Source organism: Neomonachus schauinslandi, chromosome 11 (assembly GCF_002201575.2).
Source record: "Neomonachus schauinslandi chromosome 11, ASM220157v2, whole genome shotgun sequence".
Classification (NCBI taxonomy): Eukaryota; Metazoa; Chordata; class Mammalia; order Carnivora; family Phocidae; genus Neomonachus; species Neomonachus schauinslandi.
The window spans coordinates 108,171,156-108,190,870 of NC_058413.1; the positions used below are offsets into that span (position 1 = coordinate 108,171,156).

General features: G+C 43.9%; 1 protein-coding gene and 1 long non-coding RNA gene across 3 annotated transcripts; one reads left to right on the forward strand and one right to left on the reverse strand.

Annotated features, from left to right (window-relative positions):
- The first annotated feature begins 2,419 nt into the window (after positions 1 to 2,419).
- Positions 2,420 to 18,993, forward strand: LOC110586195 (caspase-1-like). 2 transcript variants are annotated; one of them, XM_021696376.1, is made up of 11 exons: positions 2,420 to 2,448; positions 3,026 to 3,292; positions 5,682 to 5,741; positions 7,412 to 7,666; positions 10,870 to 10,976; positions 11,817 to 11,990; positions 13,120 to 13,354; positions 14,189 to 14,332; positions 15,518 to 15,627; positions 17,091 to 17,194; positions 18,902 to 18,993. In XM_021696376.1, exons 1-10 carry the CDS (start codon positions 2,442 to 2,444, stop codon positions 17,187 to 17,189), a joined length of 1,458 nt encoding a protein of 485 aa, XP_021552051.1. In that variant the 5' UTR covers positions 2,420 to 2,441; the 3' UTR covers positions 17,190 to 17,194; positions 18,902 to 18,993. The 2 variants fall into 2 exon arrangements, with proteins under 2 accessions (XP_021552051.1, XP_021552052.1); XM_021696377.1 differs by lacking the exon at positions 7,412 to 7,666.
- LOC123326187 lies at positions 12,461 to 15,551 on the reverse strand. The gene is made up of 3 exons (XR_006540934.1): positions 15,500 to 15,551; positions 14,222 to 14,391; positions 12,461 to 12,475 (listed from the first exon to the last, which is right to left on the reverse strand). It is a non-coding gene; the product is annotated as an uncharacterized LOC123326187 (long non-coding RNA).
- Positions 18,994 to 19,715: the final 722 nt, after the last annotated feature.

A 19,715-nucleotide genomic window follows, 5' to 3' on the forward strand; every position in this document is an offset into this window, starting at 1 on the left:
AACATGAGTGTTTCCATGTAAGGCTATTAGCTAGGTACGTATCTTAGTTGATACACTCATCATCTCTATAAATTATCTCCATTCTGTCTACAACCCCCATCTACCTGTGGGCGTCCCTGTTTCAGTCACTAATGGAAACTCTCCCTCTTTTACCACTTTTGACCACTTTGTGGTGGTTTGAGTGCATCCAGAAAAAAGGGAAGAAACTCCATTCCAATCCAGGCGTTCCTTATAACCACTGATTTTAGTGCTTAAAATTCAGTGCTATCATGGCATAATTTACAAGAAATAGAATGTATCCCTCTTAATGGTACACTGTGATTACTGATGAATGTGCGTTCTACTATAATGTCATTCCAGTCAGGGTGCAGAACATTTCCATCCCCCCCACCGCCCCCACCCCCGGAGGAGCCCCCCTGCCCATGACACTCAGTTTCCCTTGCCTCGTCCTCAGGCAGTTAGTGATTTCCAACAAGGGACGTTAGGTTTTCCTACTCTTTATAGAACTTTATATAACTGGACTCGTAAGGTATTTGTTCTACTGTGAGCGGCCTTTGCTATGGAGTGGCTCTCGCTCAGGACCCACACCTGCATTTCTGCATCCCCAGGCCTGGATGCCACCCCAGCAGGCTTCTGCTCCCTGATCAGCTGGGGCAGAGAACCTCATGCAAAATCCTCAAGGTGTTTCAAAAATATATACATATAAAAGCGGGAAGGAAGCGGGAATGACAGGTTCCTTGCAGCAGGGAACCTATCATTTCCACTTCCTTCCCTGCAACGTCTCTCTGTGTGGCAAGGAGCGCAAGGCTGTGCCCCAAAGTGCGTGGGATAAGAAGCAAAGTGAAATCAAAGTATCCCGAAAAAAAGCTCAGATTAGAATCTACATGGTGGGGCGCCTGGGTGGCTCAGTTGGTTAAGCGACTGCCTTCAGCTCAGGTCATGATCCTGGAGTCCCGGGATCGAGTCCCACATCAGGCTCCCTGCTCAGCAGGGAGTCTGCTTCTCCCTCTGACCCTCCTCCCTCTCATGCTCTCTGTCCCTCATTGTCTCTCTCGCAAATAAATAAAATCTTAAAAAAAAAAAAAAGAATCTACATGGTGAATTTTATTCTAATTAATATAAATCTAACACTTAACCTGGAACACAGGAAGCCAAGCTGGTGACTCACACACACATCAAAAGGCAAGTTTGTTTTTAATTACATAGAGTTTTAGAACAACAATACTACAGCTGTGAATATTTAATTCACGTATTTCACACGTGTGCACACAGCCACACACTCACACACACACAGAGGATATTTTAATAACTCTGTGTCCTTATTCTCTTAAATGATTTTTTTTTAAGATTACTTATTTATTTATTTGAGAGAGAGAGAATGAGAGAGAGCAAGCACGGGGAGGGGGGAGGGTCAGAGGGAGAAGCAGACTCCCTGCCGAGCAGGGAGCCCAATGCGGGACTCGATTCGGGGACTCCAGGATCATGGCCTGAGCCGAAGGCCGTCGCTTAACCAACTGAGCCACCCAGGCACCCTCTCTTAAGATTATATAAGGAATGAATGGTTAGGCTGCTACGTCAGATATTCTGAGTCCAGAGCCTGACTTTTACTCTCTATGGTGTCCCTCAAAACAGAGCCATCTGCCATGGGAGAGCAATAGAAAAGAAAACTTTTGATTCTGGTGCCAACTGTTTCCATTCCTAAAAGCAAGATGGCTTCACAGGAATGCCACCCAGAGCTGCTGGATGGGGCACAGGGTGCAGGCGCTCAGCTTCTCCAAATGCTTCGGACTGAGTGTCTATGTCCCCCCAAGAATCCGTGTGCCGAAAACCTGATGCCCGTGGTGATGTTAGTAGGAGCTGAGGTCTTTGGAAGCTGATCAGGTCATGAAGGCAGAGCCCTTATAAGAGAGGCTCCAGACAACCCTTTGCCTTTTCCCGAGGTGAGGACCGGCTGGGTGAGCAGTCAGCAGCCTGGCCCCTGAGCGTGGACTCCCAGCCTCCAGAGCCCTGAGAAACCAATCCCTCTCCTTCAGAAGCATCCGTCTATGGTATTTCGCGCTCACCGCCTAGATGGACTAAGATGCCAAGGTAGGAGTGACTTTTCCAGATCACACTTCCTAATTCCTAACGAATGGGAGAGTCAGCGCTGTGTGAGTCAAACCCTGTGTGCACTTTCCCACTTTGCACTTTTTCTCCAAGCCCTGCTCCCCTCCTCTGATCTCATCCAAGTGCCAGGGAAAGAAATTTCCCAAAGACACATTCCTCGATGCAGGTTTCGGGGAACTATTTTTCGTGGGGGGTGGGGGGGGTGGTGGAAAACAAAACAGGATGATTGTGCATGAGCAGTGGGTATTTCTCAATAAGCACACACGCCCTGCTGAAAGGGAAGGTGGATATGCTTTCAGTTTCAGACTGTCCTTCGAAGCTGAGAGAGAAAAGCCATGGCTGGTGAGCCTCCAACCGTCTGAAAGGGCATGTCTGGGGGAAACACAGTCCTGGCTGGTCTGTAGTTCTGTGACTGTGTGGGTGGGCACAACGGGGGGTGGGGGCCACCGGGGAGCAGGTGGGAAGGCAAAAGGAGGGCCCGGGAGACTCCTCGCAGCCTGGAGAAAGGCCAGGCCACGGCCAGGAGGGAACTGGGGCTTCACTGGCATCCTGGGGATGCTCTGCAGTCCTAACTGAATGTTAAAGGCCTGAGTGTGACAGAGGGTGCCGAAGTGGCCCGGGAAAGGACATGGGACATCACTCTTCATTATTTTCTTTTGCGGAGTTGAGTACATGTGGGGCATGTGGGGATGATCCCAGGTTTTCAGATGCAAATGGCGGGAGAGCAACTCTGTCCTCAGGCTGCTCAGTGAGCACCCAGGGTCAATGCTGAGGGGGCACTGAGAGACCGTGGGGGTCTTCAGGGGTCCTGTGCTGCGTGGGGAGGGACGTCAAGTCTAAAGCAGGCTACTCCTTGGTGCTGAGCTGAGAGGAAATGAGACTGTTTTCATGACTTGAGGAATCCTTGTGCTTCACTCAGACAAGACCCTGAAGGACAAGCGGAAGCTGTTTGTCAGCTCAGTGAACACAGGGACGCTCAACGGCTTGCTGGATGAGCTCTTAGAGAAAAGAGTGCTGAACCAGGAGGAGATGGAGAGAGTACGGTATGAAAATGCTACAGTGATGGATAAGGCCCGAGCTCTGATTGACTCTGTTGTTCGGAAAGGGTCACAGGCATGCGATATTTTTATTTGTTATATTCGTGAAGAGGACTCCTTCCTTGCAGAGAAGATGGGGCTTTCCTCAGGTAAGGGTCAATTACTCCCACTGAGGTGCGTGGCGGGCCCATGTCCTTGTGCCCAACATTTGCTTTCTTCCTTGGTCAGGTTAGTTTGCAGACAACTTCCCAGTTCCTGGCCTCAGGGCCCCATTTCTATATCAGTAGCTCTACTGCAAGTCTCCTGCTTCTTCCTTTTTGTCCTGGTCCTTTGACCTCAGGATCCTTCCTTTGATTGATGCTCACGTCCCATCCTGAATACGCCATACCTCCTTTGTGGAACTTCATGAGGACAGTCTGAAAAGCTTCATACCAAATTCTCTAGTCATCCTGGCAAAGCACTGACTCAGTCTCTCTCTCTCTCTCAGTCTCTCTCTCTCCTTAAAGTCCAGGGCTCCCTGGGAACTTATGTAGTCATCTGACGTAAAGACTCAGATACTTTTTATAACATCTCTCCAAAATCTGACTCTCCAGGAGGAACAAAATATATTTCAGGGATGGTGGAACACTCAGAATAAATTCAGTGCTTACAGAAAAGTAAGGATTTTAAGTGGACTCTTCCTTCTAGGTACCTCCTCGCATTTTCTTTTGAGTAAGAGTGTCCACTAGTGTGGTTCTGGGCTGTGGACCATTCTATGAGGCCCAGCCCCCTGTACCTCCAGTTCTTCTGAGAGCCCAAGACCAGGCGCAGACATCTGAACAATCCCTTCTGTGGTCACTTAGTCCCTGCACATAGTGAAGATAGGAGCTCCAGTGGAGTCCAGCCCTGGTCTCTTAGGCACTTGCCAAAGCCATTTAGAAAAAGAAGATGTTCTTTGAAAATGAGAAGCCTTTTTTCCTGGGGATTGGCCTGGAGGCACTTGTCCAACCCACTGTGACATACTAGCCTGGAGTCTGCCACTCCAGTTGTCATGTGTCCCTCCCCGGTCAGCGTCCTCATGGCTTCATCTCTCTCTCATCCATTGGCCAATTTCTGTAGGTCCATAGACTATGACAATGAGATATAATATTTGGATGCACTTTAATGGGAGAGATCTTCCTAAAAGAAAGTTCTTGGTCGTAAGAAGACCTACTTCCTATTGCCATAAAAAAGGCCTCCACCAGAGAACGTTCTTTTTTTTTTTTTTTAAAGATTTTATTTGTTTGACACAGAGAGAGAGAGACAGCGAGAGAGGGGACACAAGCAGGGGGAGTGGGAGAGGGAGAAGCAGGCTTCCCGCCAAGCAGGGAGCCCCACGTGGGGCTCGATCCCAGGACCCTGGGATCATGACCTGAGCCGAAGTCAGACGCTTAATGACTGAGCCACCCAGGTGCCCTCAGAGAATGTTCTTGAATTCACTGATGGTTAATGCATTCCAGCAGTCTAGATGGGAAGGATGGGACAAACTGTAGTGTGCCACCTCGGGCTTGATGCTGTGACTCCCTCCATTCAGGGAAATGGACCATATTTTGTCTATGGAAATCCCGTCTTCAATAAGTACTATAAAATGAAGATTGGGGAGCATTTCTCATTTGTTAGCTTATGCCAATCCTGAAAGTTTCTGGAATAAACTTCTCAGGTGGATGTTGTCATACTGAGATCCTCATAAAACCTTCAACAAATTTAAATTCAATTCTTGTCCTTAAAATCAACAATCATAAAAGTGACCCAAGAGGATCTATTAATAGGTTTGAGTGATTTTATGCAACCAAACACTGTAACTGCGCTTCCCACTGTTTTCCTCCTCTGAGTGTGGCTTCTGCCACCTAGTATGACAGATGCAGATTATGGAGGTGATGGTCAGGGATCCTGGCACATGCGTCCTCAGATGGTGGCCTTTGTGGGCTGGAGGAGTAGCATACTTAGGAGCCCACAGATGATAAGAAAGACAGTTTGCATGTGTATCCTGGCTTGACCACCTTCCTGTTCAATGACACTTGGGAAACTGACTTAACACTGAGGGTTGGCCAGGGGGTCACCTCATCCTCATTTTCTGCTGTGGTAAATCTTAGCAAAGCTAAGTGTCCATGTGCACATGCCTGTTCTTTTTCATTTTCTCTCTGAAGTCCAGGCCAGCTCTGAGTGACACACGCAACATGGTACACACCTGTCAGGCAGCAGTGGTCACCCCAGGAGCCACCTTGAGACAGGAGAATTAAGAGACCTCTTGATCTACATCAGTTGCTGTCTCCATTTCCCTTCATCTTAGAAAGCAGAAATGGAGAGTAACTTGCAGACACTCCTTTGTTCTGCCTCCAGGGGGAACGTTCAGTCAGCCAGGCTAGAGGCTTTGGCTTCTCAGTGACGGGTATGGTTCTAAGTTAGCTGCACCTTGAACAGGCCTGCAGAAGATGTGTTCACTGGGGGGTGTCCAACAGGTCGGGCGAGATTACTTGGAGATGATAAGTGACTATTTTAATGTCCTGAATCTTTCCTCAGGTGCACCATCTGGAAGTCAACTTAACTCAGACTCTCAAGCAGCAATTCTTCCTTCACCAGGTAACGGTATTTTCCAAGCAAGAACATTTTTTGAACCTCATCTTTCTTGACATTAACTCTGTGTTTACGGGATGACCCCAGAGTGAGAGGGCGATAGGTTACTCTCATGGATTGGTCCTATGCCTTTCTCTCTTCTTAATCTTTGTGCTTTAGCAGAGGCCATCCCTGTAGCTTTACCACCATGTTCATACTCACAAATTTAAATCTGTGTCCCAAACCTGACTACCCACTTGAATACCACACTTGACTATTCTAGTTCCTACTGAACATACACGCTCATGTTTCCCTCAGGGAGCTGAGCTTGTCATCCTTCCCCTACCTTGCTTCTCCTCCACTTGCCCCTGTCCTGGGTAATGGCACCACTATCACCCAGTTAGTCAAACCAGAAACCTGAATTGTCTTGGGTTTTCTTTTCCCTCACTTCCAACATTCCAACAGTGGCCAAGCTTACTGATTCCTCTCTCAAATCCAGATCCTGCTCTCCACTTCTATTTCTGCTACTATATTTCAGAATCCCGATTCTTATAGTGGCCTATGGTTCTTCAGCCATAACTCCTACTATATTTTTCTTGTCATTAAAGAATTAAATCTATCCTTTTCCCCTATTGGACTTTAAACTTTATGAGGAAATTAGACACACCTGACTTATTTGTAGGTAAGATCCCATCACAGTAGTTGATTCAGTGTGCATGCAATAAATGTTTGTTAAAATACTATTTCACTAAATAATTTCATCAAAATTGCTAGTATACTAGGCCATAAGAAAAATATTTGACACATGCCAACTGTGTTATAGATCTTGCTCTATGGACTGTTTAGAGAGGAATGAACAAGACAAACAAGGTTCCTGCTTTTATTGCTCTTATAAAAATGCACAAAATATGAAGGAATAGGTATTTAAGAATTTCCACCATTAAATTAAAGCTAGACAAAAATTTTGGGTTGGAAATGACACTACACACAACCCTATCAGCTAAGATGATCCCAGACAGTAGTAAATTACCCTGGTGTCAAGTTAATCTATCATATGGAAAGATTAGTCATCAGATGATTTTCAATTAAGAATTCTTATTGAGATAAGTTCTTAAAATATTAGGGGTCTAGAGTCATTCATTCATTTCTTCATTAATTTATGCATTCAGCAAGCATATAAGTGTTTATAAGTATTTTAAGCACAAAGATGTGGGCATGAGATGTGGGTACAAAGATATGGAATCAAAGACATTGTGCTTTTACCAAGGAAATTCAATACAGAAGAAAGAAAAGATCCTACAGTCTAGTGGAAAAAATTTACAGTTCTAGGCAACAGCATGGCCTTTCCTTGGAGCATATATTACAAACGGATTATCATCATCACTGTGAGAAAGAGAAATATGAAAGCAGTAGGTGGCCAGGAAGTTAGCATTAGGCCCAGTGTCACAGAAGAAAGATGAGAAGCTCCCTCCAAAAATCTTCAGTGGGGATGAATCATTAAACGCAGCCCAGTGTGAATTTGATGGGCTCAGAGAACTCTATGGATATGATGAAAGAGGACATACTTTATGGGGCAAATGGTGAAATAGACAGAAGGCATTTTCAGGGGTATTTCCCATAATGAGGAACTTTCTAGAGACAGGGCAAAACTCTTTAAGTTGTGCCTATAGTTGAAGGAGTGTTTGTATTTCTGACAGAAGACAAACATGACAAAAACCCATTTAAGATTTTGGAAACTGTGGGCAAAGAACTCATTACTGGTGTTTTGCATGGCTTGTTGGAAAAAGATGTTCTGAAATTGGAGGAAGCAGAAAAGAAAAAATTTTATGATGCCAAACCTGAAGACAAGCCCTGGGTCTTTCTGGACTCTGTGCAACAGAAACGGCAGGAGGCAGGTCAAGCCCTTGTCCAAACTTTCATTAAAACGGACAAATATTCCACCAGTGTAAAAGGTAAACTGAAATCACTTAACAATGGGTGTCTCAAATTTTCCAGAATCTACTTAACACCAAGGCCCCTCCAGGGTCCTCCATAATCCCACCATCCTTCCATTACTAATGTATAATTTTTTACTAAATCTGTCATCATCCTCTGAGAGGCCATCTTGTCTTTTGTGGGAGGGGATCCACTTTCCAATTAGCTAAGAAGCTGAGTCGCTGTGCTTCCATTGCTCATAGAAAGAGCTGAGTGTGGACATGGTGTAGTAAAGGATATCCGCATGTGGACCCAGGTTCCGTCACTGTAGATACTCCATGATTTCATTCCAGCTCCTTAACCTCCCTGGGCATCAGTCTCAGGATCTGGGAAACGGTGACAATTTTGGTAACTTCTTCACAGGCTAGGGACTTCATGGCAGGCACAGGCTGACAACTCCGAAGACAGTAGCTCTCACCCAGAATTCTCCTCTGAACTCCAGATACACTTACCTCTCGCTGCACATTCAACATTTCCATCCAAAGACTCCACTGACTTCACAAAACTAACATCTATAGAGTTAAACACTTGATTCCCCTCATCAGATCTGTTCTGAATTAGACAGGACTATAATCCACCAAGTTTCTTCATCCAGAGCACAGGTGTTTTCTTCATGAGGGAATAGTAGCTCTCAGCAGAGTGCCAGCCACACAGCAGGCATGTAATAAACACAGGATGAATACAAGAGATAAAGAACAGCCATGCAGTAGATACTAGTTTTCAAAAGTATTACTTCGCTTCTAGTATTTAGACCTTTCTAGTGCTTACTCATTTCTGTACATTACAAAATATGATCAGGAGAACACTTGTAAAGTGTTCAATCTATTAAAACACTTTAATTCTGACCTAGATTGAATTATAAGTATTACTAGAACCTAAATGGCCCCTTGCCCAAGTTCACCAGTGACAGACTTGATTCACTACAGAGGTTAAGCTCAAATCCCAGTCCTGAAAGCTCAGAGTTGATCAATAATAATAATAAGAAGAAGCAATAATAAACAAAGTGCAATAGAAACTGTAGAGACCTCACTATAGCAAATATGCTTTTTCAACAAGTCCATGTGAGGTTCCCTGGGCGCTCTCTGCACGCGGGGGCCCCAGAGGAATCCCAGGGCACCTGCAGGCCAGGAAGCTGGGTGAGCTGGGCTACTGGCATATGGAAAGACCTTGGCCAGGCCTTCTGGACACGGATACCATTCTGATATAACAAACTCATATATGTGCATTCTATGCAACGAGTACTGTTAATCTTGGGAATAACTACTTGGATGCTTACCTGCCAAGGGAGATGGCTCTGTTTTACCTTGGACCAGTCTCTTCCTTTTTGTATCAGTTTAAGGGGTTTCTTGAGCATTTCATTAAGTAACAGATAAGACAAACGTTAAAATTTTTATCTAAACTACGAATTCTCTCATTTCTTTCTGTGTGCTGCCAGGCAAATGGAACCCCCTTTGGGCAGCAGGCTGCACTACAGTATTTATTATGTTGTAATGAAAGATTCATTTTCATGCTAACTTTACTATTAAATGTGAGATAGAAATCCTATCTAATTCTCAATTTTATCTGCAAACACGGTATCTGTACACAGATACAAGATGGTCATTAGGAGCTGATGTTCATTAATTAGGATGTTCACCAAACCTGGACACAACCTGGAAACAGAGGAGAATTTTGCTGAGAAAATTTATCCTCTGACCAGAGACTAGCCCAGGAGCCTGGACGTCCTCACATTGGTGGAATCTTCTGGAATACAAAGGGAGAGCAAGTGTTTCTGTTTAAGAAATGTTCAGAAAGCCTGGTTTCCTTAAAGATTTGTAATCGGCTGCATCTCCAGAGGTCAGGTTTTTAGCATTCAGTTTAGAAAGACATTTATCACAAAAATGTTATTTAAAAACTAATGGAAACAAATGAGTGAAACAGGAAAAAAAAGTATAAAATATAAAAACTGAAAATTTTGTACAGGATAACATTGCTTTTGTCATTTAAATAAAAGAAAATCAGAGGATTTCTTGGTTGGCTTGTGTCACTGAACACAAAGGTTTATTCCTTTCAGGGACAAAATCCTTGTTACATTACATCTTGGCAAACTGCTAAATTCTATTTATGGATTCCTCTTCCTCATTTCTCCAAGGGCGGGCTCAGGACTTGCCAAGCTTCTTGCACAATCTCAGTTAAGTGAGGCCAAGTGGGGTCGGACAGTCCTACATTTCTCTAGAGATCAGGTCAGGATGAGTCAGAGACAAACTTCCCCAGGTGGGAGGAGGTATTTTCTCACATTTGAAAACATGGATTGAAAACTTCATCCTAGTTAGTTCGCACTTTGGGGGCAAGGACATCCAGAGCACATTAGGATCCCTGGCAGACGACCGTCTGGTCGACCCTGGACACAGGGCCGGTTACTAGATAGGTTTCTCCTTTAAGTCGCTGACTTCACGTCTCGGTGAGGAGCCACTACAGTCTGTCTCCTCCACAAAGGTCAAGCATCCGTGCACAGTTGAAGATTCTGTCGCCTGTGTGCGCAGGTGTCTGCACATGCTGCCTGGGGTGGGAGTGGACTCAGGATTGTACACCGTCCGACAGGCTAGCTACCAGCCACACCCAGCTACTCAGGGCTGGAGTCATGACCAGGAACACACGTTGAGAGGATGAGATTTTGCATATATCATGTTAAAATATATTACTCATATTAATTAATTTCATCTGTTTCTTTTTAGTTTCTTACCAAGGACATTACAAAATTTTGAATTGCACATGTGGCTCAATTTCATTTCTAAGGGACAGCACTCCAATAAATCTTAACTCAGGATGTTCTTGATCAGAGACAACAGAAGGTCCACGAGTGGACGAGTGAGGGCCCTAGAGTAAAACCATTGGAAAAATCAAACTGTTTTTGCTGAATATGGCAAGGCCAAATTCGACCCCAAATCATCAAGGTGTTTTCATCAGAATTATCAGAAACCTACACCTGTTTTCGGGTGGATCTGCTTCCTCTACTAACAATCTTCCTGTTCTTTCCTACTCAAAAGACACGTCCTCACACTAGAGGTTAGACACACAATCATAACCCCTACATGCTGGAAGATCTTTTCCCAATGATTTCCCTTCTCTGTCAGTATTCCTAAGGGAAAATTGGGTCACAAAGGCAGATATCCTAATTTATGATCCGTGATGTATCCCGCAGGTCCCGAGGACGTGCCTGGGCAACCTGAGCCAGAAGAATCTACAGATACTCTCAAGCTTTGTCCTCATGAAGAATTCATGAAACTGTATAATGAGAAGGCTGCAGAGGTGCTATGCTCGGTCCATGACATCGAGAATAAGAGAGAAACAAGTGTTTTCACTAACAACACGATTTCCTAAAATGCTGATTGCAGAGTTGGGGAGTGGGGACAGTGGCAATCTTATCCATAGATACTATGAGCAGGGAGGAAATCATGTGGCCTCCCACAGACTCCAATTCTCTTTCAACCCCATGACAGAATACAGATCTCTCATCTTGTTCATTTATTTGTTCTCGAATCTATTTGTTATTTATGACAATTTTAGCTGTAGTTACAGAAGCAAAATATTTATAAGAGAACATGGCTGAGTAACAGTTGTTTGCATTCTAGTTGAAAAGCCTAGACAAAAAGCATATTTTTAAAAAAAAGATAATTAAAGTCTGCATAGCATTGTATGTTGATGCCTTAAAAAAAAAAAAAAAAGTACCAAAAGAATAATGTTACCAAAGAAAAAAGACCCCTGATGTATTCATTTTTAGCTGGAGCCAGTGCCAAGTGTCTCCTGGCTTCTACAAAACTGGACTGAATGCTAAGAAAGACGACTAGGTGGAGAAGAGAGAGGAGGAGAGGGTAGGGAGCAGTCCAGTCTCCTGAAGATCCTTGAGTCACCATCCCAGCTATATACTGCGTCCTGCTGTGGGTTCTTAAAAGACAACTTACTTCCAATTTGCACTTCTTGCTACTGCCAACTCAATCCATTACAGAGAGATAGGAGGGCAATGTTTTCTGGTACAGGACGGGGGACAGGGCAGCTAAAGGAGCCCTGAGCACAGTAACAGTGACTGGTGGATGAGGGTGTCAAAGGAGATTAAGTAAGTCAAGCTCACTGTATATCCATTTCCTGCAGATCTACCCAATAAAGGAGAGAAAGGATCGTACTCGTCTCGCTCTGATCATATGCAATATAGAGTTCGATCATCTTCCTCCCAGGGATGGGGCCAAACTTGACATCGCAGGGATGAGGAGTCTACTGGAGGGCCTTGGCTACAGTGTGGATGTGAAAGAGCACCTCACTGCTAAGGTAGGGGCCCCTCACCCACCCCAAACATGTATATATTCAATACGCATCCTATTACGAAGATGTTAGCTTTAGCATATTAGGCAAATACTTTGACATCCTTAGGCCATATTTGTGTGTGTGTGTGTTTTAAACATGAATGTAAGAAACAGGGAAAATCCATGTCTTTTTTGAGCTCTAAATATCCTCAGTTCCATAACTGGACAAAGTGATTGGCATGTGTATCCAGACAATCCTTAGTTCCAAAGTGGGATGATTAGAACTCAGCCCCAACCGTCTCCAGAAAATCCTAGAGTGATGTATATTTCATAGACGTGTACTCACCATGTACGTATCGAGTCCCAACTGTGTCCCAGGGGCACTTCCTGGCATTGGGCACAGGTCTGTGAATGAGACAGGAAGCTCCCAGCTGCAGTGCTCTGGGCTCGCTTGGTGCAGGATAATCGTACCATAAGCAAAACAGAAAATTTCACAGCTTTGGTGTGCCTCTGTAAGAGTGAAAAGAAAGTTAAAAGTAAGTGAAAAGGAAGCAGGAGAGCAAACTGGTGAGTGGGGATCCCAGCAAACATGATGTTAGATGGGATCTTTGGGGAGTTACTACAGGAGTGGACACATGAGTATGGGGAACCGCACAGCTCTGGACAGCTGTGGATGAACTGCATTCGGAACTAAACGGAAGCCACACAGTAGCTGCACAGCAAGACCGGGGTGGCTGGAGACCGGGGGAGATGAGGCAGGGTGAGAGAGGAGTATTTGTACATCAGAGGTTTGATTTTATTCTAAGCACAGTGGGAAGGGTTTTACGGGATCTGGTAGGATGCATTTATGACCCAAGGCTCTTATCAAGTAATGAGAGGAAAGAGAGACAGAAAGGAAAAAGTACCTCAGTGACAAAAAGTGACTGTCAGATATATCAAGAGGAGTGTATACAATGTCATCAGGAGTGGAAAGTTCTACCCACTGCTCCATTATAGAAAGAAACATCAGACAGCCATCCTCGAGCAAGCAGTGCGTGAAGGCATAGCGAGTGGAACATTCTGGATGTTTCTTACACTGCTGCTCAGGATAAGCAGGAGGTGAGACCAACTGAAATGCTTCTCCTATCAAAGTGAGCTCTGGAGGTCTTTTTCAGGATATGGAGTCAGCGCTGAGGGCATTCGCCGCCCGCCCAGAGCACAAGTGCTCAGACAGCACATTCCTGGTGCTCATGTCTCACGGAATCCTGAGTGGAATCTGCGGGACTACCTTCAGCCCGGAAAACCCGGATGTGCTACCTTATGACACCATCTTCCAGATCTTCAACAACCGTAACTGCCTCAACCTCAGGGACAAACCTAAGGTCATCATCATCCAGGCCTGCAGAGGTGGTGAGTTCTGAGATGGAAACCCCAACGGTCATGAAGGTGTCTGGGGAGAACTGTGATGTGTGCTTTGTTTCTAGAGGAGACAATCTTCGACCCCTTTCAGGGCAAATAAACTAGACTGAATTAATAGGAAACTCCCCTGAGGGGGCTGGTATCATGAGCATTTGTCCCATCAGCTGACAAATTTCTGTTCAACTTAATCCAGGGGAAGTGGTGAAGAAGACCACCAGAATTACTAAATTGAAGCTAAACATAAATATCCAAATCCTGGGACAAAATGATTTTAATGAGGGCTTTCCTTGTTAATGTTTTACAGTCATTTTGACAATCTCTGGCTTGAGAAAAATTTCCTTTGAAAGTGAGCATATTATGTAATAGCAGCATCCTTTTTTTTTTAAATCAGGCATATTGAAAGGGAAGTGAGTAGGAAGGTGAGGGAACTTGGGATGGCAGTCAAAAGAAACTTCTTTTTTCCTGACTTCCAACTGTCCTTTAGCTTTGTGGAGCAATGTTTGGGGGGAAAAGGAAACAAACTTAATTTACCTAAAAAATGTAACTATGCTCTCTGAAATTAGGCAACTAAGGCTTTAACTTCTATTCTCTTAGTAAATGGTTTCTTCTAGTTTTGTGATGCTGTCAGCATTAATTGGCACATTGCTGAAGGACCCTAGAGAAAGGCAGAGCACTATGTGTGCATGTGTGTGTTCACGCGCGTGTGTGTGTGTGCGCGCGTGCATGTATCTAACTGGTTGGAATAACTACTTAAAAACAAAGAGGTGGGCAATTGCTCTAGTCATCCTGAGAGGCACACAGTGTGTAAAGTTGATATCTCCACAGAAAGTCTTGGGGAAGTGTGGGTCAGTGACTCACCAGCGGCCTCAACCAACAGCTTCTCACATCGACCTCTGCTCCTGGAGAGTGATGCCATCCAGAAGGTCCACATCGAGAAGGACTTCGTTGCTTTCTGCTCCTCGACCCCACGTATGTGTCTTTCCAGGGCACACAGGGATTTGTGGGCCTGAGGCCACCTCTGAATGATTCTAGAAAATCAACAGGGGCTCCGTGCAGCAATGAGCCAAAGTAAATTTTAAGTCTTGTCGATATATTTTAAATCTTGTCTCGTCTGTTCTATGGGGATGAAGCCTCTGTTTTTCCCCTTGCTTTCTAAGACTGTGCTTTTATTATAAGTGTTGTGCTTTACAGTCAAAGGTACACCAAACATTAAAACAAACTAATGCAAGGAACCCCCTTTATCATATACCATTTTAAAACAAATGACTGATTCGTTTTTCTACTAAATCCATTCAACATTTTGAGAAGAGTTTTCATGGGCCCTGGGACTGGCTGCCCTTTCTCAGGTGATCAAGTGCAAGCCTTCTGCTCCGTGCTCCCCGTCTGGTGCTGTCTGGACGGCGCTATCACACGCCCCGGGACAATGGGGATGCCCCTCTAAAAGAAGTAGGAAATGATACCTGGGGGCTTATTTGACCTACTAACAGTAGAGCAGTGTTTAGTTCTTGACCTCTACGTAATCATCTGAAGAAGCCTTACATTGGGTGTTTCTAATTTGCAGATTTTTCTTTTCAGTCTTTTTAAACCACTTTATAGAAATATGATTGACATAGGCTAGGACTTAATGAGTTTGGAGATAAGTATTATCTGTGAAACCAGCACCAAAATCCATGCCATAAACATATCCATCCCCTCCAAAAGTTTCCTTTGGGTCTGTTCACCTATTTTGTTTATTATATTGTGAAAGACAGCACAGTATATAATCTATAAATGGCCACCTGTGTAAATGTGGCAACATTCTTGAATCCTTCTATTCTTTCCTCTGTAAAATGGGATAATTCCAGTTATCTCTCAAGCCTCTTTTGAAAGCCAAGTGCATGAACATAGGGCACATAATTAAAAGTCAGTCAGTCCTAAGAATATAATGCAACCACTGTGCCATCTCCTGCGGTTCTGATGAGCTGCCCTGTTAGTTCAGCCTCTGCTAGTTTTTCATTTGTTTGCTTCTTATCTGTGCAAAATGAGTTAATGTTGGGTTATAGCTGCTTTTCCTAAACACATCAAGATAACTACCAAGCTATGCTTTAGAAAAAACTGTAAACAAAATAAGAGTGAAGGCCACAGCCCAAGGCTTACCACTTCCTGTCTTCATAGATAACGTATCCTGGAGACACGTCACAAAGGGATCTCTCTTCATTGTACAACTCATCACATGCTTCCAAAAATATTCTTGGCGCTATCACCTCATAGAAGTATTTCAGAAGGTAAGCTTGTCATTCCTCTTCTAGTCATTTGTTTGTGCAGGAAGGCTTTGCTAGGTGACAATGGCAGAACTGGTCAGGCAAACACAAGTGGAATGGGATCTGGTTCCCATCATCTAAGTGTTTAAAACCTGATTTAGGAAATTTAAAAAAATGCACTGTAGCAGGAGATCAAAATATAAAAAATAATATAAAATATAAGCTTGTGTGTCATGGGGTGTAAGTTCTTAAATTTCAAAGAGTGGGAGGTATTTGCATTAACTTTCATTGTTTACTTTATTAAATAAATATGGACTGGGTGGCATACTTGTGGGCCCTATCCTGGCGACAAAGGGGCAAACAAGACACATGCATGTGAGACACATGGTCACTGAACAAGTAGGTCAACAAACAAATGTGTGGTTACACATTGTGATGGGATCTGTAAAGAAAAAGACTGAGGACCTGTGAAAGAGAAGACAGGAGAAGACTGTGAATGAAGTGGTCAAGAAGGGGAGACCTGGTACTGCTTCCCCAGCTCTGGACACTCCTTAGTCGCCCCTCTTTCCTCCCTCCATGCACTCAGTTTATAGGTTTTTTTCTATAGGTTCGTTTTTTACCTCGTTTACGTCGTATTAACTCACTCAAATACGAATTTACGAAGGCAGGGATTTGCTAAACGCCTCAACATCCAGGCACATAGGAATTAATATTCGTTGAATGAATAAAGGTATGAATAAATAAATATATGCTCCCTCCTTTTTTAGGGAGCAAGGGATCGGTATTAGGAACATGGAAAAGTGTGGTTGTATTTTCATTCAAAAACACAGAGAACAGTTGTACTCTTCCAGAAGAAGGCTATACCAATAGTAAATTGGAGAAGACAGCAGCATGACATGAGTTGGGGTCTCTGAATAGGAGCTTAGCAAGTTAAGTCCTTTGGATGAGTAGGATTTAGACATTGCACTTGGAAGGGCATTTCCAGGAAAAGACTAGAAATAATTGGTCTAGGTTAAGTAGGATCTCATTGATCAGCCTGTGGCAAAAGACTTCAGGTCAGCTTGGTAGCAGGGATGTGAAAGTTGCTCAGTGTTCTGGACTTAAGAACAAAATCCTGGGATTTGAGTCTCATTGAATTGAGGAGTTAACCCTGGTGGACGTAGAAAGTAGAGAATTCTCAAGATCCAGTTCCCATGAACAGACCCTAAGGGAAAACTGATTATTAGATCAGAAACAGAAAACAGGAAATGGAGTTTGAAAGGGCTTGGATTAGGCACAAAGTGTTTGAGATAATGAGTGTATTCTGACATGGGGTGTCACTTTTAACAGGTGGGGCAGCAGTGGCAAAGAGTTTGAGTGTCCATGGGGCTGGCCCCATCAATCCTAGGAGCACCCTGCATTCCTAGAATTTTCTGGCTCATGGTGGAAAATCTTTCCTGAGAATTCACAAGAGGCATGTCTCATCTTACCCCTCTTTTTGTTTTTAGGTACAAAAATCATTTGAAAAACCAAATGTTAAAGCCCAGATGCCCACCATTGAACGAATGTCCATGACAAGACCTTTCTATCTCTTCCCCGGCAATTGAAAATGGTAAGGGTCAAGAGTTGTTGGCAAGTGAAGTAAATGGGAGAGTAATATTGGTGGTGAGGTCCAATGACCAAATGGCAGCTGACAGCATAGATGGTCACACTAGTGTTTCTTGTTGATGTAGTTTGGTGGTTAGTTACTGTTTTTTTACTCTACTTATGTGCATCTGGATCTTACCTCCATCTCCACAATCAATCCATCCATGAGTTGAGCAAAACCAAGTTAGGAAGCAATGAACTATGCAGGACACAGGGTAGTAATTATTAAAATAGAAATTTCCTCATGTTTCCATTATGACTTTCATTCATCTCTCTCATTCCCTCCCTTGCCCACCCCTCCTACATGCTGAGTTACCACACATTGCCTCAGATCCTGAGCACACAGGAAACAGAGGAGCAAGGACAAAGCAGGACTTTGGTCCTCTGAGTGCCTATGCATTGCATTGCTACTCCGAGCTACCATCACCAGATAGTATAAAAGCTGCCCTGTGTAGAGGAGGACTCTGGTTCTGCACCACTCTCACAGAGCGGATCTCACACTCAGAGTGTGCTCTCACACCTGCACATGCTGCTCACAAGCCCCTTTGAGCACTCACCTTCACATGTCGTAGTAGTATTACCGTTACTATTATTTTTGGTCAAAATGCTTTAGGATGGGTACATCAAGGTTAGACCCAAAATTATTTTACTCACAGCAGCTTTATATCGCTCTATATTATAGGCAATTATGAGTCTCCCTCTCAGAAACATAATTTAAATTCTATTTATTGTGAGGTTTATCTCAGTAGTTTCAATATATGCTCATGCCACCTCCTACCCCTGGTTTCTGACACAGTCACTGCACTGTTGCCCAGACATTTCAGTATAACAGCTTTTGAGGCCTAATTAGTCCAATAGAACCACATTTGGGGACTGAATTATTTACGGGACTAGTACTTATCAAGCACGTACTATGTTCCAGGTTCTGATCCAGATGCTTGCAATATACCAGGCAAGAAAATAAGTGGAGTCCTTGCTCTGAGAAAGCCATGCTTGAGTGAGGGGAGACAGACTCTACCTACACAAGGAAATAGATCCTGTGTCAGAGAGGGAGAAGAGCTAAGGGAAATAAAGGAGGCTAAAGAGACACAGAGGGTGGATGCTGTCTTGCTACAGATAGATTATTCAGGCAAAGTTTCCTTCAGTGATAAAATGGTAAAGTCAGAACAAGGAATGGACAGACTGGGGTGGTGGTGGTGAACCTTGTGGTCCCTGTGGGGGGAAAAGTATCACAGCTTCAGGGAACAGCATGTACAAACACCCCGAGGTAGAAATGTGCTTCACGTGTCTACAGAAGTGCCAAGAGGCAATAGCCTGGAGGAGAATGAGATTGGGGAAAAGGGCAGAGACAAATTCAGAAAAGTGGTGGGAAGCCTGGTCACATGGACCTTGGTGGTCATGTGATAAAGGTTTTAAATGTTTTATCCTGAGTGAGACAGAGAGAACCCTTCAAGTGCTTTTGCACAGAGAAATGACATAATCTAGTAACTGAGATTTTGCAAACATCACCTGGAATACTTTTGGGCAAGAAGACTACAAGGGTCACAAATATAAGCCAAAGGAAGTGGCAAAAGGTACCTGGAAGAGGATGGAAACAGAACCATGAGAAGGGACAGACTGAGGTCTTCCCGGGATTGCTATCTTGACATTCTGCTCTTTTTCTCTCCTTCAGGCAGTCGCAGGCAGTCCAGCCCTTCTTGACCAACTTCGAAAAGCACCTTTCCTAGCACAGCACATTCATGTGACCTTTCGTATTTCAATAAAAATGAAAACAAATGAACTGTGTCTTTTACGTCCTCTAGCGGAGAATAGGATTTCAGTTAAAATGGTGGCTGAATGGAAATGAAGTGGAAGACCTGAGCTGGATTTTCCAGCTTTATGACTCACAGAGCGTGTGCACTTTGCTGGGGGAACATAACTGGCTGTGACTTGCCCTCAGCAATAGGGTGGTGGGAGGCAGGCAGTACCTATCCGGAGACAAGAACTGTATATTGGTCAGCTCCTCATTTGTATCCTTATCAAACCCTGGATCTATAGAATGATCTAGAAGAAGTTTTCTAATTTATTACTTAACCAACATTATAGGTGGAGCTCATTTTTTTTTTCCTTCAGTAAACTGATTTCAGCAAATTAATCCCATGTATCTTTCTTCCTGCTATACGTTTTTCTTGTTAAGTACTTTTCCCCCAGACTTTCGCACTTTCCACATTTCAGGAAAATTTTATCCATTAGCAAGCCCTTGGCTGTTGTCTAAAATAAGTTGGGGTTTGGTCCAAGATGGTGTAAACTCAGTATATTTTTACAGACATGCAAACATAATTAGATAAATCACAGCAAAGTGCAAGGGAGTGTCAGCAGTAGAAGGAGTAATGTTCACTCTTCTGGAAGGATGGAATGTTGGTAGAGGAATTCTGGCTGCATGGCCATTGGGACTACTAGGTAAGGAGGTATACCACTTCTGCTATGTCCACAGAGAATGCTGGATA

Bases quoted from the DNA above. Each gene is read 5' to 3' on its own strand.
- LOC110586195 (XM_021696376.1), top strand. The intron at 7,667-10,869 runs GTAAACTGAAAT...TGTATCCCGCAG, and splicing joins ATATTCCACCAGTGTAAAAG to GTCCCGAGGACGTGCCTGGG. The intron at 15,628-17,090 runs GTAAGCTTGTCA...TTTTGTTTTTAG, and splicing joins TCATAGAAGTATTTCAGAAG to GTACAAAAATCATTTGAAAA.